The sequence below is a fragment of the Oncorhynchus nerka genome, linkage group LG27, assembly GCF_034236695.1.
Source record: "Oncorhynchus nerka isolate Pitt River linkage group LG27, Oner_Uvic_2.0, whole genome shotgun sequence".
Lineage (NCBI taxonomy): Eukaryota > Metazoa > Chordata > Actinopteri > Salmoniformes > Salmonidae > Oncorhynchus > Oncorhynchus nerka.
Window position 1 is genome coordinate 99,346,531 of NC_088422.1, and position 16,251 is coordinate 99,362,781.

A 16,251-nucleotide genomic window follows, 5' to 3' on the forward strand; every position below is an offset into this window, starting at 1 on the left:
TTAACCAATCAACACTACACCTTGTATTGAATATTATTTTTAAAAAAGGATTTAATTGCAGCATGGATTGTAAGTACAACATATGGATAGTTTACTACACATCAATACATTCTCTTTGCATCCTTCTGACCCACACAAGTGTATTGCATACATACGTAACACACGACACACTACAATGCTGACAGTTAATGACGTAATGGTTACATATGGGGGTCGTGTAACTGAACTACATTTCTATTACTATTCTAGACACTGAATCATTCACACGAAGAACTCAAAAGCTGCTGTACCTCTCTGCACCTGATAAACCGGGGGTTTTTGTTTTTTTAACTCTAAAAGAAATGACTGTATTGACATTTATACACGGATGAACACTAAAATGGATGTGTTTGTGTGGCTGGACAACGTCTCCGATTACTGAGTCTCTCTTCAGGATGTTGTGGACAGAGAACCTCTACTGCTGCACGTCAGTTCTGGTGAAGGAGACCAGCCATAGTCCAACCATGGAGGTGTCCACTGATTCAACAACACCTGGCTCAACACAGACAACACAATCCCCTCTGTGAACAGTAACAACTAGGTGACCTCTAACCCCCCTGTACCGTGAATGTTAGTGACCGACAACGATACAGTTTGATTCAACAACACCTGGCTCAACACAGACAACACAATCCCCTCTGTGAACAGTAACAACTAGGTGACCTCTAACCCCCCTGTACCGTGAATGTTAGTGACCGACAACGATACAGTTTGATTCAACAACACCTGGCTCAACACAGACAACACAATCCCCTCTGTGAACAGTAACAACTAGGTGACCTCTAACCCCCCTGTACCGTGAATGTTAGTGACCGACAACGATACAGTTTGGCGGTTATTATTTAAATGACTTCCTGACACGCCTCTTTTTTTCCCCCTCCCTCCTCATTATAGTATAATGTACTACAGTACCCATAATGCTCTGTACAGTACAACATATTCAGTTTCATCTTTAGTAAAAATAAAATTTAAAAAAAATAAGAGGTTCCTGAAGCTAACATAATGATTGGGTGGACTGGGTTCCAAGTGGGTGGGCCTGGCTCCCCAGTGGGTGGACTGGGTTCCAAGTGGGTGGGCCTGGCTCCCCAGTGGGTGGACTGGGTTCCAAGTGGGTGGGCCTGGCTCCCCAGTGGGTGGACTGGGTTCCAAGTGGGTGGGCCTGGCTCCCCAGTGGGTGGACTGGGTTCCAAGTGGGTGGGCCTGGCTCCCCAGTGGGTGGACTGGGTTCCAAGTGGGTGGGCCTGGCTCCCCAGTGGGTGGACTGGGTTCCAAGTGGGTGGACTGGGTTCCAAGTGGGTGGGCCTGGCTCCCCAGTGGGTGGACTGGGTTCCAAGTGGGTGGACTGGGTTCCAAGTGGGTGGACTGGGTTCCAAGTGGGTGGGCCTGGCTCCCCAGTGGGTGGACTGGGTTCCAAGTGGGTGGACTGGGTTCCAAGTGGGTGGACTGGGTTCCAAGTGGGTGGGCCTGGCTCCCCAGTGGGTGGAGTGGGTTCCAAGTGGGTGGACTGGGTTCCAAGTGGGTGGACTGGGTTCCAAGTGGGTGGACTGGGTTCCAAGTGGGTGTGTCTGACCTCAGATGGAGACGGGGCAGATAATAATACGGTCTTCCAGCATCACACTGAGCACCAGGAACACGAAGTAAAGCATGAACATGGTGAGGCCCAGAACGCGGCTCATCTTCCACCGACACGCCGCGATGCTGATGATGACGAAGAGGAGCATGACGAAGAGGAGCACGATGGCACAGAACAGACCGTTGGAGTTCACCGCCACCGGTACACCGCCTTGCATCGCCGAGAAGATCAACCATGGGACAGGCAGGCTGGGGGACAGAGAGAGGAGGGGGGGTGTAGAGAGAGGAAGGGTGGAGGCAGAGGGGGGAAGGGTGGAGGCAGAGAGAGGAAGGGTGGAGGCAGAGGGAGAGGAAGGGTGGAGGCAGAGAGAGGCAGAGGGAGGGGAAGGGTGGAGGCAGAGGGAGAGGAAGGGTGGAGGCAGAGGGAGGAAGGGTGGAGGCAGAGAGAGGCAGGGTGGAGGCAGAGGGAGGGGAAGGGTGGAGGCAGAGGGAGAGGAAGGGTGGAGGCAGAGGGAGAGAGAGGAAGGGTGGAGGCAGAGAGGAAGGGTGGAGGCAGAGGGAGAGGAAGGGTGGAGGCAGAGGGAGAGGGGGGGAGAGACAATCACTTTTGAGAGTAGTAACACAAATTGCCTTGATCGTTTACAACAGACAACGGTACACAGTTCATAGTGATATCTCTGTAGTTATAGTGGTCTATACTAACCCCATAGTGATATCTCTGTAGTTATAGTGGTCTATACTAACCCCATAGTGATATCTCTGTAGTTACAGTGGTCTATACTAACCCCATAGTGATATCTCTGTAGTTATAGTGGTCTATACTAACCCCATAGTGATATCTCTGTAGTTATAGTGGTCTATACTAACCCCATAGTGATATCTCTGTAGTTATAGTGGTCTATACTAACCCCATAGTGATATCTCTGTAGTTACAGTGGTCTATACTAACCCCATAGTGATATCTCTGTAGTTACAGTGGTCTATACTAACCCCATAGTGATATCTCTGTAGTTATAGTGGTCTATACTAACCCCATAGTGATATCTCTGTAGTTACAGTGGTCTATACTAACCCCATAGTGATATCTCTGTAGTTATAGTGGTCTATACTAACCCCATAGTGATATCTCTGTAGTTACAGTGGTCTATACTAACCCCATAGTGATATCTATGTAGTTACAGTGGTCTATACTAACCCCATAGTGATATCTCTTTAGTTATAGTGGTCTATACTAACCCCATAGTGATATCTCTGTAGTTATAGTGGTCTATACTAACCCCATAGTGATATCTCTGTAGTTATAGTGGTCTATACTAACCCCATAGTGATATCTCTGTAGTTACAGTGGTCTATACTAACCCCATAGTGATATCTCTGTAGTTATAGTGGTCTATACTAACCCCATAGTGATATCTCTGTAGTTATAGTGGTCTATACTAACCCCATAGTGATATCCCTGTAGTTATAGTGGTCTATACTAACCCCATAGTGATATCTCTGTAGTTATAGTGGTCTATACTAACCCCATAGTGATATCGAAGATGTTGGATCCCACTGAGCTGGACACAGCCATGTCTCCCAGTCCTTTCCGGGCCACGATGACACTAGTGATGAGGTCAGGGATGGAGGTGCCCGCTGCCAGGATGGTCAGGCCCATGATCTCCTCTGAGATGCCTATGGTCTCACCCACCTAGGGAGGCAACAGTCAGTCAACCAATCAGTCTCACCCACCTAGGGAGACAACAGTCAGTCAGTCAACCAATCAGTCTCACCCACCTAGGGAGGCAACAGTCAGTCAGTCAACCAATCAGTCTCACCCACCTAGGGAGGCAACAGTCAGTCAGTCAACCAATCAGTATCCCCACCTAGGGAGCCAACAGTCAGTCAGTCAACCAATCAGTCTCACCCACCTAGGGAGACAACAGTCAGTCAACCAATCAGTCTCACCCACCTAGGGAGACAACAGTCAGTCAACCAATCAGTCTCACCCACCTAGGGAGGCAACAGTCAGTCAGTCAACCAATCAGTCTCACCCACCTAGGGAGCCAACAGTCAGTCAGTCAACCAATCAGTCTCACCCACCTAGGGAGCCAACAGTCAGTCAGTCAACCAATCAGTCTCACCCACCTAGGGAGACAACAGTCAGTCAACCAATCAGTCTCACCCACCTAGGGAGCCAACAGTCAGTCAGTCAACCAATCAGTCTCACCCACCTAGGGAGACAACAGTCAGTCAGTCAACCAATCAGTCTCACCCACCTAGGGAGCCAACAGTCACTCAGTCAACCAATCAGTCTCACCCACCTAGGGAGCCAACAGTCACTCAGTCAACCAATCAGTCTCACCCACCTAGGGAGACAACAGTCAGTCAACCAATCAGTATCCCCACCTAGGGAGCCAACAGTCAGTCAGTCAACCAATCAGTATCCCCACCTAGGGAGCCAACAGTCAGTCAGTCAACCAATCAGTATCCCCACCTAGGGAGACAACAGTCAGTCAGTCAACCAATCAGTATCCCCATCTAGGGAGACAACAGTCAGTCAACCAATCAGTCTCACCCACCTAGGGAGACAACAGTCAGTCAACCAATCAGTGTCCCCACCTAGGGAGACAACAGTCAGTCAACCAATCAGTATCCCCACCTAGGGCACTAGTGGGGACACTAGTGGGGACAATTACATATATCAAAATGTAATTTTTGACAAATACGTAGCACATCCGTTATTCATCCTGAGTGTAGACGGAGGCCAGGATTCAACCAGATCAGCGTTAACCCATGATTACCCACGATTACCCACAATAACCCACAATAACCCACGATTACCCACTACCACCCACGATTACCCACAATAACCCAATATAACCCACGATTACCCACGATTACCCACTACCACCCACGATAACCAACGATTACCCACGATAACCCACAATAACCCACGATTACCCACCATAACACATGATTACCCACGTTAACCCAATATAACCCACGATTACCCACCATAACTCACGATTACCCACGATAACCGTAGCTCATCATTGCTTTTGTTTATAGTAGGTGGGGTCAGAAGTGTTACTGCGTTGGTGTTGTCAAAACCCCAGGAGGCGCCCGACGTTATCCATATCATTAGACCCTATCATTATCCCCTCCGTTAGACCTATCATTATCCCTACCGTTAGACCTATCATTAGACTTATCATTATCTCTATCATTAGACCTATCGTTATCCCTATCATTAGACTTATCATTATCTCTATCATTATCCACGTCGTTAGCCCCGTCGTTAGACCCTATCGTTAGCCCCGTCGTTAGACCCGTCGTTAGCCCCGCCGTTAGACCCTATCGTTAGCCCCGTCGTTAGCCCCGCCGTTAGACCCTATCGTTAGCCCCGTCTGTGGCCCCGTCGTTAGTGCCGTCGTTAGCCCTGTCGTTAGCCCCGTCGTTAGCGCCGTCGTTAGTGCCGTCGTTAGCCCTGCTGTTAGACCCTATCGTTAGCCCCGTCGTTAGCCCCGCCGTTAGACCCTATCGTTAGCCCCGTCGTTAGCCCCGTCGTTGGCCCCGTCGTTAGTGCCGTCGTTAGCCCTGTCGTTAGACCCGTCGTTAGCCCCGTCGTTAGTGCCGTCGTTAGTGCCGTCGTTAGTCCTGTCGTTAGACCCGTCATTAGCCCTGTCGTTAGACCTATCGTTAGCCCCGTCGTTAGACCCTATCGTTAGACCCTATCGTTAGACCCTATCGTTAGACCCGTCGTTAGACCCTATTGTTAGACCCGTCGTTAGACCCGTCGTTAGACCCTACCGTTAGCCCCGTCGTTAGCCCCGTCGTTAGACCCATCGTTAGACCCGTCGTTAGCCCCGTCGTTAGCCCCGTCGTTAGCCCCGTCGTTATTGCCGTCGTTAGACCCGTCGTTAGCCCTGTCGTTAGCCCCGTCGTTAGCCCCGTCGTTAGTGCCGTCGTTAGCCCCGTCGTTAGCCCCGTCGTTAGTGCCGTCGTTAGCCCTGTCGTTAGCCCCCCAATGGTGGAACAAACTCCCTCACGACGCCAGGACAGCGGAGTCAATCACCACCTTCCGGAGACACCTGAAACCCCACCTCTTTAAGGAATACCTAGGATAGGATAAAGTAATCCTTCTCACCACCCCCCCCCTTAAAAGATTTAGATGCACTATTGTAAAGTGGCTGTTCCACTGGATGTCATAAGGTGAATGCACCAATTTGTAAGTCGCTCTGGATAAGAGCGTCTGCTAAATGACTTAAATGTAAAATGTAAATGTTAGACCCGTCGTTAGCCCTGTCGTTAGACCCTATCGTTAGCCCCGTCGTTAGCCCCGCCGTTAGACCCTGTCGTTAGCCCCGTCGTTAGACCCTATCGTTAGCCCCGTCGTTAGCCCCGTCGTTGGCCCCGTCGTTAGTGCCGTCGTTAGCCCTGTCGTTAGACCCGTCGTTAGCCCTGTCATTAGACCCTATCGTTAGCCCTGTCGTTAGCCCCGTCGTTAGACCCGTCGTTAGACCCTATCGTTAGCCCCGTCGTTAGACCCTATCGTTAGACCTGTCGTTAGACCCGTCGTTAGACCCTATCGTTAGACCCTATCGTTAGACCCTATCGTTAGCCCCGTCGTTAGACCCGTCGTTAGACCCATCGTTAGACCCTATCGTTAGACCCTATCGTTAGACCCTTCATTAGACCCTATTGTTAGACCCTATCGTTAGACCCTATCGTTAGCCCCTATCGTTAGCCCTATCGTTAGCCCTATTGTTAGACCCTATCGTTAGACCCTATCGTTAGACCTATCGTTAGACCCTATCGTTAGACCCTATCGTTAGACCCTATCGTTAGCCCTATCGTTAGACCCTATCGTTAGACCCTATCGTTAGACCCATCGTTAGACCCTATCGTTAGACCCTATCGTTAGACCCTATCGTTAGACCCTATCGTTAGACCCATCGTTAGACCCTATCGTTAGACCCATCGTTAGACCCTATCGTTAGACCCATCGTTAGACCCTATCGTTAGACCCATCGTTAGACCCTATCGTTAGACCCATCGTTAGACCCTATCGTTAGACCCATCGTTAGACCCTATCGTTAGACCCTATCGTTAGACCCTATCGTTAGACCCTATCGTTAGACCCTATCGTTAGACCCATCGTTAGACCCTATCGTTAGACCCATCGTTAGACCCATCGTTAGACCCTATCGTTAGACCCTATCGTTAGACCCATCGTTAGACCCATCGTTAGACCCTATCGTTAGACCCTATCGTTAGACCCATGATGGACATTGCCATTGGATGTACTAGTAGAAACCTCCTGCAGCTGTGTTAAACTCAAACACTAAAATGCGTGAAGTTATTATTATTATTTTTTTTTAAAGGTTGAACCTTTATTTAACTAGACAGTTAAGAATACATTCCTATTTACAATGACGGCATACCGGGGAACAGTGGTTTAACAACAGTTTTTTTTTACCTTGTCAGCTTGGGGATTCGATCTAGCAACCTTTCGGTTACTGGTCCACCCTCTAACCACTAGGCTACCTGCTGGTTACTGACCCAAAACTCTAACCACTAGGCTACCTGCTGGTTACTAGTCCAACACTCTAACCACTAGGCTACCTGCTGGTTACTAGTCCAACACTCTAACCACTAGGTTACCTGCTGGTTACTAGTCCAACACTCTAACCACTAGGCTACCTGCTGGTTACTAGTCCAACACTCTAACCACTAGGCTACCTGCTGGTTACCTGCCCTACACTCTAACCACTAGGCTACCTGCTGGTTACTAGTCCAACACTCTAACCACTAGACTACCTGCTGCTTACTAGTCCAACACTCTAACCACTAGACTACCTGCTGGTTACTAGTCCAACACTCTAACCACTAGGCTACCTGCTGGTTACTAGTCCAACCTCTAACCACTAGACTACCTGCTGGTTACTAGTCTAACGCTGTAACCACTAGACTACCTGCTGGTTACTAGTCCAACACTCTAACCACTAGACTACCTGCTGGTTACTGGCCCAACACTCTAACCACTAGACTACCTGCTGGTTACTGGCCCAACTCTCTAACCACTAGGCTACCTGCTGGTTACTAGTCCAACACTCTAACCACGAGGATACCTGCTGGTTACTAGTCCAACACTCTAACCACTAGGCTACCTGCTGGTTACTGGCCCAACACTCTAACCACTAGGCTACCTGCTGGTTACTAGTCCAACACTCTAACCACTAGGCTACCTGCTGGTTACTAGTCCAACACTCTAACCACTAGGCTACCTGCTGGTTACTAGTCCAACACTCTAACCACTAGGCTACCTGCCGCCCCTCCAATCTAACCACTAGGCTACCTGCTGGTTACTAGTCCAACACTCTAACCACTAGGTTACCTGCTGGTTACTAGTCCAACACTCTAACCACTAGGATACCTTCTGGTTACTAGTCCAACACTCTAACCACTAGGTTACCTGCTGGTTACTAGTCCAACACTCTAACCACTAGGATACCTTCTGGTTACTAGTCCAACACTCTAACCACTAGGTTACCTGCTGGTTACTAGTCCAACACTCTAACCACTAGGATACCTTCTGGTTACTAGTCCAACACTCTAAACACTAGGATAACCTTCTGGTTACTAGTCCAACACTCTAACCACTAGGCTACCTGCTGGTTACTAGTCCAACACTCTAACCACTAGGCTACCTGCTGGTTACCTGCCCTACACTCTAACCACTAGGCTACCTGCTGGTTACTAGTCCAACACTCTAACCACTAGACTACCTGCTGGTTACTAGTCCAACACTCTAACCACTAGGCTACCTGCTGGTTACTAGTCCAACCTCTAACCACTAGACTACCTGCTGGTTACTAGTCTAACGCTGTAACCACTAGACTACCTGCTGGTTACTAGTCCAACACTCTAACCACTAGACTACCTGCTGGTTACTGGCCCAACACTCTAACCACTAGACTACCTGCTGGTTACTGGCCCAACTCTCTAACCACTAGGCTACCTGCTGGTTACTAGTCCAACACTCTAACCACGAGGATACCTGCTGGTTACTAGTCCAACACTCTAACCACTAGGCTACCTGCTGGTTACTGGCCCAACACTCTAACCACTAGGCTACCTGCTGGTTACTAGTCCAACACTCTAACCACTAGGCTACCTGCTGGTTACTAGTCCAACACTCTAACCACTAGGCTACCTGCTGGTTACTAGTCCAACACTCTAACCACTAGTCTACCTGCCGCCCCTCCACTCTAACCACTAGACTACCTGCTGGTTACTGACCCAACACTCTAACCACTAGGCTACCTGCTGGTTACTCGCCCAACACTCTAACCACTAGGCTACCTGCTGGTTACCGACCCAACACTCTAACCACTAGGCTACCTGCTGGTTACTAGTCCAACACTCTAACCACTAGGCTACATGCTGGTTACTAGTCCAACACTCTAACCACTAGGCTACCTGCTGGTTACTAGTCCAACACTCTAACCACTAGGCTACCTGCTGGTTACTAGTCCAACACTCTAACCACTTGGCTACCTGCTGGTTACTAGTCCAACACTCTAACCACTAGACTACCTGCTGGTTACTAGTCCAACACTCTAACCACTAGGCTACCTGCTGGTTACTAGTCCAACACTCTAACCACTAGGCTACCTGCTGGTTACTAGTCCAACACTCTAACCACTAGACTACCTGCTGGTTACTAGTCCAACACTCTAACCACTAGGCTACCTGCTGGTTACTGGCCCAACACTCTAACCACTAGGCTACCTGCTGGTTACTGGTTCACTCTAACCACTAGGATACCTGCGGGTTACCTCGGGTCTGTCTGTTACCTCGGGTCAGTCTGTTACCTCGGGTCTGTCTGTTACCTCGGGTCTGTCTGTTACCTCGGGTCGGTCTGTTACCTCGGGTCTGTCTGTTACCTCGGGTCGGTCTGTTACCTCGGGTCTGTCTGTTACCTCGGGTCAGTCTGTTACCTCGGGTCTGTCTGTTACCTCGGGTCTGTCTGTTACCTCGGGTCAGTCTGTTACCTCGGGTCTGTCTGTTACCTCGGGTCTCTCTGTTACCTCGGGTCTGTTTGTTACCTCGGGTCTGTCTGTTACCTCGGGTCCCTCTGTTACCTCGGGTCAGTCTGTTACCTCGGGTCAGTCTGTTACCTCGGGTCTCTCTGTTACCTCGGGTCTCTCTGTTACCTCGGGTCTGTCTGTTACCTCGGGTCTGTCTGTTACCTCGGGTTTGTCTGTTACCTCGGGTCTCTCTGTTACCTCGGGTCTGTCTGTTACCTCGGGTCTGTCTGTTACATCGGGTCTGTCTGTTACCTCGGGTCTGTCTGTTACATCGGGTCTGTCTGTTACCTCGGGTCTGTCTGTTACCTCGGGTCTCTCTGTTACCTCGGGTCTGTCTGTTACCTCGGGTCTGTCTGTTACCTCGGGTCTGTCTGTTACATCGGGTCTGTCTGTTACCTCGGGTCTGTCAGTTACCTCGGGTCGGTCTGTTACCTCGGGTCGGTCTGTTACCTCGGGTCTGTCTGTTACCTCGGGTCTGTCAGTTACCTCGGGTCTGTCAGTTACCTCGGGTCTGTCTGTTACCTCGGGTCGGTCTGTTACATCGGGTCTCTCTGTTACCTCGGGTCTGTCTGTTACCTCGGGTCTGTCTGTTACCTCGGGTCTGTCTGTTACCTCGGGTCGGTCTGTTACCTCGGGTCTGTCTGTTACCTCGGGTCTGTCAGTTACCTTGGGTCGGTCTGTTACCTCGGGTCGGTCAGTTACCTCGGGTCTGTCTGTTACCTCGGGTCTGTCTGTTACCTCGGGTCTGTCTGTTACCTCGGGTCTGTCAGTTACCTCGGGTCTGTCTGTTACCTCGGGTCTGTCAGTTACCTCGGGTCTGTCTGTTACCTCGGGTCTGTCTGTTACCTTGGGTCTGTCTGTTACCTCGGGTCTGTCAGTTACCTCGGGTCTGTCTGTTACCTCGGGTCTGTCTGTTACCTCGGGTCTGTCTGTTACCTCGGGTCAGTCTGTTACCTCGGGTCTCTCTGTTACCTCGGGTCTCTCTGTTACCTCGGGTCTGTCTGTTACCTCGGGTCTGTCTGTTACCTCGGGTCTCTCTGTTACCTCAGGTCTGTCTGTTACCTCGGGTCTCTCTGTTACCTCGGGTCTGTCTGTTACCTCGGGTCTGTCTGTTACCTCGGGTCTGTCTGTTACCTCGGGTCTCTCTGTTACCTCGGGTCTCTCTGTTACCTCAGGTTATCGCTGATCTGATTAAATCCTGGCCTGAGTCAAAGAAGCACTGGACTAATCGTTTCTAAACAAGATGGAAGTCATGTGATCTAAAAACCCAACCCAGAGTGATACCTGATGTGCCCACCAGACCATTAGATAGGAGAACACAGCGATCCACGTGATGGAACCAATAAACGTCATGGCGAAGTATTTTCTGGAAGCCTGAGGAAGAACTCACAGGAAGCTCATATCAGCATGACATTATAAAGATATTTTGTGTTCTACATTTTGGCCACTTTGCAGGACACAAACACAGGACACAAAATGGCGTGAATGTAAAGACAGAGATGATAAAGACAGAGATGTAGGTGATATTTACCGGGTTGCGTACATCGGGCACAGTGAGCCACAGAGGGAACACTATCGGTAGGAGGAAAAGATATGTGGCCTGTTTACGTCTGGTGTCTGGCCATTCTAACGACAGAGGTTCCTCGTTCTCTTCACCCTCTTCCTCTTCTTCCTCTTTATTTTCCTCATCCTCCTCTTCGTCTTCATCATCCTCGTCTTCCTCATCCTCGCTCTCTTCTTCACTCTCGTCCTCCTCACCGCTGTCTGAGCCGTCGGACCCCCCTGCGCCCGCTGGCACCTGGTCCTAGTGAAGAGGGAGAGATGGTGAGAGAGAAGGGTCGTAGGGGTAGAGTAGTGTTATGAATTAACTCTCTCCTATCTCTCTCCACTCTCTCTCCACTCGCTCTCCTCTCGGTCTCCTCTCCCCTCTCTGTGTCTCTGACGGATCTGGTTTCTTCTCTCCCTCTCCTCTCTCTCCTCCCTCCACTCTCCTCTCTCTCCTCCCTCCACTCTCCTCACTCTCCTCTCTCTCCTCTCCTATCTCTAATGTCTGTGTCTCTGACAGGTCTGGTTTCTCCTATCTCCCCTCTCTCCTCTCTCTCCCCTCTCCCCTCTCTCCTCTCTCTCCTCTCTCTCCTCTCTACCGTCTGAGTCTCTGACGGGTCTGGTTTCTCCTATCTCCCCTCTCTCCTCTCTCTCCTCTCTCCCGTCTGAGTCTCTGACGGGCCTGGTTTCTCCTATCTCCCCTCTCCCCTCTCCCCTCTCTTCTCTCTCCCGTCTGAGTCTCTGACGGGTCTGGTTTCTCGTATCTCTCCTCTCTCTCCTCTCTCTACCGTCTGAGTCTCTGACGGGCCTGGTTTCTCCTATCTCCCCTCTCTCCCCTCTCTCCTCTCTCTCCCGTCTGAGTCTCTGACGGGCCTGGTTTCTCCCATCTCCGCTCTCTCCCCTCTCTCCTCTCTCCCGTCTGAGTCTCTGACGGGTCTGGTTTCTCGTATCTCCCCTCTCTCCCCTCTCTCCTCTCTCCCGTCTGAGTCTCTGACGGGTCTGGTTTCTCCTATCTCCCCTCTCTCCTCTCTCTCCTCTCTCTACCGTCTGAGTCTCTGACGGGTCTGGTTTCTCCTATCTCCCCTCTCTCCCCTCTCTCCTCTCTCTCCCGTCTGAGTCTCTGACGGGCCTGGTTTCTCCCATCTCCCCTCTCTCCTCTCTCTCCTCTCTCCCGTCTGAGTCTCTGACGGGTCTGGTTTCTCCTATCTCCCCTCTCTCCCCTCTCTCCTCTCTCTCCTCTCTCCCGTCTGAGTCTCTGACGGGTCTGGTTTCTCCTATCTCCCCTCTCTCCCCTCTCCCCTCTCTTCTCTCTCCCGTCTGAGTCTCTGACGGGTCTGGTTTCTCGTATCTCTCCTCTCTCTCCTCTCTCTACCGTCTGAGTCTCTGACGGGCCTGGTTTCTCCTATCTCCCCCTCTCCCCTCTCTCCTCTCTCTCCCGTCTGAGTCTCTGACGGGCCTGGTTTCTCCCATCTCCGCTCTCTCCCCTCTCTCCTCTCTCCCGTCTGAGTCTCTGACGGGTCTGGTTTCTCGTATCTCCCTCTCTCCCTCTCTCCTCTCTCCCGTCTGAGTCTCTGACGGGTCTGGTTTCTCCTATCTCCCCTCTCTCTCTCTCTCTCTCTCTCTCTACCGTCTGAGTCTCTGACGGGTCTGGTTTCTCCTATCTCCCCTCTCTCCCCTCTCTCCTCTCTCTCCCGTCTGAGTCTCTGACGGGCCTGGTTTCTCCCATCTCCCCTCTCTCCTCTCTCTCCTCTCTCCCGTCTGAGTCTCTGACGGGTCTGGTTTCTCCTATCTCCCCTCTCTCCCCTCTCTCCTCTCTCTCCTCTCTCCCGTCTGAGTCTCTGACGGGCCTGGTTTCTCCTATCTCCCCTCTCTCCTCTCTCTCCCGTCTGAGTCTCTGACGGGCCTGGTTTCTCCCATCTCCGCTCTCTCCCCTCTCTCCTCTCTCCCGTCTGAGTCTCTGACGGGTCTGGTTTCTCGTATCTCCCCTCTCTCCCCTCTCTCCTCTCTCCCGTCTGAGTCTCTGACGGGTCTGGTTTCTCCTATCTCCCCTCTCTCCTCTCTCTCCTCTCTCTACCGTCTGAGTCTCTGACGGGTCTGGTTTCTCCTATCTCCCCTCTCTCCCCTCTCTCCTCTCTCTCCCGTCTGAGTCTCTGACGGGCCTGGTTTCTCCCATCTCCCCTCTCTCCTCTCTCTCCTCTCTCCCGTCTGAGTCTCTGACGGGTCTGGTTTCTCCTATCTCCCCTCTCTCCCCTCTCTCCTCTCTCTCCTCTCTCCCGTCTGAGTCTCTGACGGGTCTGGTTTCTCCTATCTCCCCTCTCTCCCCTCTCTCCTCTCTCTCCTCTCTCCCGTCTGAGTCTCTGACGGGTCTGGTTTCTCCTATCTCCCCTCTCTCTCCTCTCTCTACCGTCTGAGTCTCTGACGGGTCTGGTTTCTCCTATCTCCTCTCTCTCCCCTCTCTCCTCTCTCCCGTCTGAGTCTCTGACGGGTCTGGTTTCTCATATCTCCCCTCTCTACCCTCTCTCCTCTCTCTCCTCTCTCCCGTCTGAATCTCTGACGGGTCTGGTTTCTCCTATCTCCCCTCTCTCCCCTCTCTCCTCTCTCTCCCCTCTCTCCTCTCTCCCGTCTGAGTCTCTGACGGGTCTGGTTTCTCCTATCTCCCCTCTCTCCCCTCTCTCCTCCTCCCTCTCTCTCTGACGGGTCCTCCTCTCCTCTCTCTCCTCTCTCCCGTCTGAGTCTCTGACGGGTCTGGTTTCTCCTATCTCCCCTCTCTCCCCTCTCTCCTCTCTCTCCTCTCTCTACCGTCTGAGTCTCTGACGGGTCTGGTTTCTCCTATCTCCCCTCTCTCCTCTCTCTCCTCTCTCCCGTCTGAGTCTCTGACGGGTCTGGTTTCTCCTATCTCCCCTCTCTCCTCTCTCTCCTCTCTCTCCTCTCTCTCCTCTCTCTACCGTCTGAGTCTCTGACGGGCCTGGTTTCTCTTCTTCTTTAGGTGTGGTCTGGGAGGTCGAGGGTTCGGCCTGCTCAGTCTTCTCATGTCCAGCTGAAAAAAGACAGACACAAGACACAACCAATAAGCAACATGTCAGATGTTTACCTTTACATGTGAGTCATTTAGCAGACTCTCTTATCCAGAGACACTACAGTAGTGAGTCATTTAGCAGACTCTCTTATCCAGACACACTACAGTAGTGAGTCATTTAACCGACTGTCTTATCCAGACACACTTAACAGTAGTGAGTCATCTAGCAGACTCTCTTATCTGAAGTCACTACAGTAGTGAGTCATCTAGCAGACTCTCTTATCCAGAGACACTTAACAATAGTGAGTCATTTAGCAGACTCTCTTATCCAGAGAGACTTAACAGTAGTGAGTCATTTAACAGACTCTCTTATCCAGAGACACTTAACAGTAGTGAGTCATTTAACAGACTCTCTTATCCAGAGACACTACAGTAGTGAGTCATTTAACAGACTCTCTTATCCAGAGACACTTAACAGTAGTGAGTCATTTAACAGACTCTCTTATCCAGAGAGACTACAGTAGTGAGTCATTTAGCAGACTCTCTTATCCAGAGAGACTACAGTAGTGAGTCATTTAGCAGACTCTCTTATCCAGAGACACTACAGTAGTGAGTCATTTAGCAGACTCTCTTATCCAGAGACACTACAGTAGTGAGTCATTTAGCAGACTCTCTTATCCAGAGACACTACAGTAGTGAGTCATTTAGCAGACTCTCTTATCCAGAGACACTTAACAGTAGTGAGTCATTTAGCAGACTCTCTTATCCAGAGACACTTAACAGTAGTGAGTCATTTAACCGACTCTCTTATCCAGACACACTTAACAGTAGTGAGTCATCTAGCAGACTCTCTTATCTGAAGTCACTACAGTAGTGAGTCATCTAGCAGACTCTCTTATCCAGAGACACTTAACAATAGTGAGTCATTTAGCAGACTCTCTTATCCAGAGAGACTTAACAGTAGTGAGTCATTTAACAGACTCTCTTATCCAGAGACACTTAACAGTAGTGAGTCATTTAACAGACTCTCTTATCCAGAGACACTACAGTAGTGAGTCATTTAGCAGACTCTCTTATCCAGAGACACTACAGTAGTGAGTCATTTAACAGACTCTCTTATCCAGAGACACTACAGTAGTGAGTCATTTAACAGACTCTCTTATCCAGAGAGACTACAGTAGTGAGTCATTTAGCAGACTCTCTTATCCAGAGAGACTACAGTAGTGAGTCATTTAGCAGAGTTCATTAGAACGTGCGTTGAAGATGTCGTTCCCATAGCAACGATAAAAACATTCCCTAACCAGAAACCGTGGATTGATGGCAGCATTCGCGTGAAACTGAAAGCGCGAACCACTGCTTTTAATCAGGGCAAGGTGTCTGGCAACATGACCGAATACAAACAGTGCAGCTATTCCCTCCGCAAGGCTATTAAACAAGCTAAGCGTCAGTACAGAGACAAAGTAGAATCTCAATTCAACGGCTCAGACACAAGAGGCATGTGGCAGGGTCTACAGTCAATCACGGACTACAAGAAGAAACCCAGCCCAGTCACGGACCAGGATGTCTTGCTCCCAGGCAGACTAAATAACTTTTTTGCCCGCTTTGAGGACAATACAGTGCCACTGACACAGCCTGCAACGAAAACATGCGGTCTCTCCTTCACTGCAGCGAGGTGAATAAGACATTTAAACGTGTTAACCCTCGCAAGGCTGCAGGCCCAGACGGCATCCCCAGCCGCGCCCTCAGAGCATGCGCAGACCAGCTGGCCGGTGTGTTTACGGACATATTCAATCAATCCCTATACCAGTCTGCTGTTCCCACATGCTTCAAGAGGGCCACCATTGTTCCTGTTCCCAAGAAAGCTAAGGTAACTGAGCTAAACGACTACCGCCCGTAGCACTCACTTCCGTCATCATGAAGTGCTTTGAGAGACTAGTCAAGGACCATATCACCTCCACCCTACCTGACACCCTAGACCCACTCCAATTTGCTTACCGCCCAAAT

General features: G+C 50.6%; 1 protein-coding gene across 2 annotated transcripts in view; it reads right to left on the reverse strand.

The window, feature by feature from the left end:
- Positions 1-33: 33 nt before the first annotated feature.
- The window catches only part of LOC115118100 (sodium/potassium/calcium exchanger 1-like), a 66,026-nt gene continuing 49,808 nt past the window's right edge, over positions 34-16,251 (reverse strand). For both annotated transcript variants that reach the window (XM_065012420.1, XM_065012419.1), the window contains 5 exons: positions 14,177-14,268; positions 11,218-11,490; positions 10,971-11,060; positions 3,135-3,301; positions 34-1,860 (listed from right to left, as the gene is read on the reverse strand). In XM_065012420.1, coding sequence (XP_064868492.1) covers positions 1,611-1,860; positions 3,135-3,301; positions 10,971-11,060; positions 11,218-11,490; positions 14,177-14,268 — 872 coding nt within the window. In that variant the 3' untranslated portion in view covers positions 34-1,610. The remainder of the gene's footprint in view (positions 1,861-3,134; positions 3,302-10,970; positions 11,061-11,217; positions 11,491-14,176; positions 14,269-16,251) is intronic.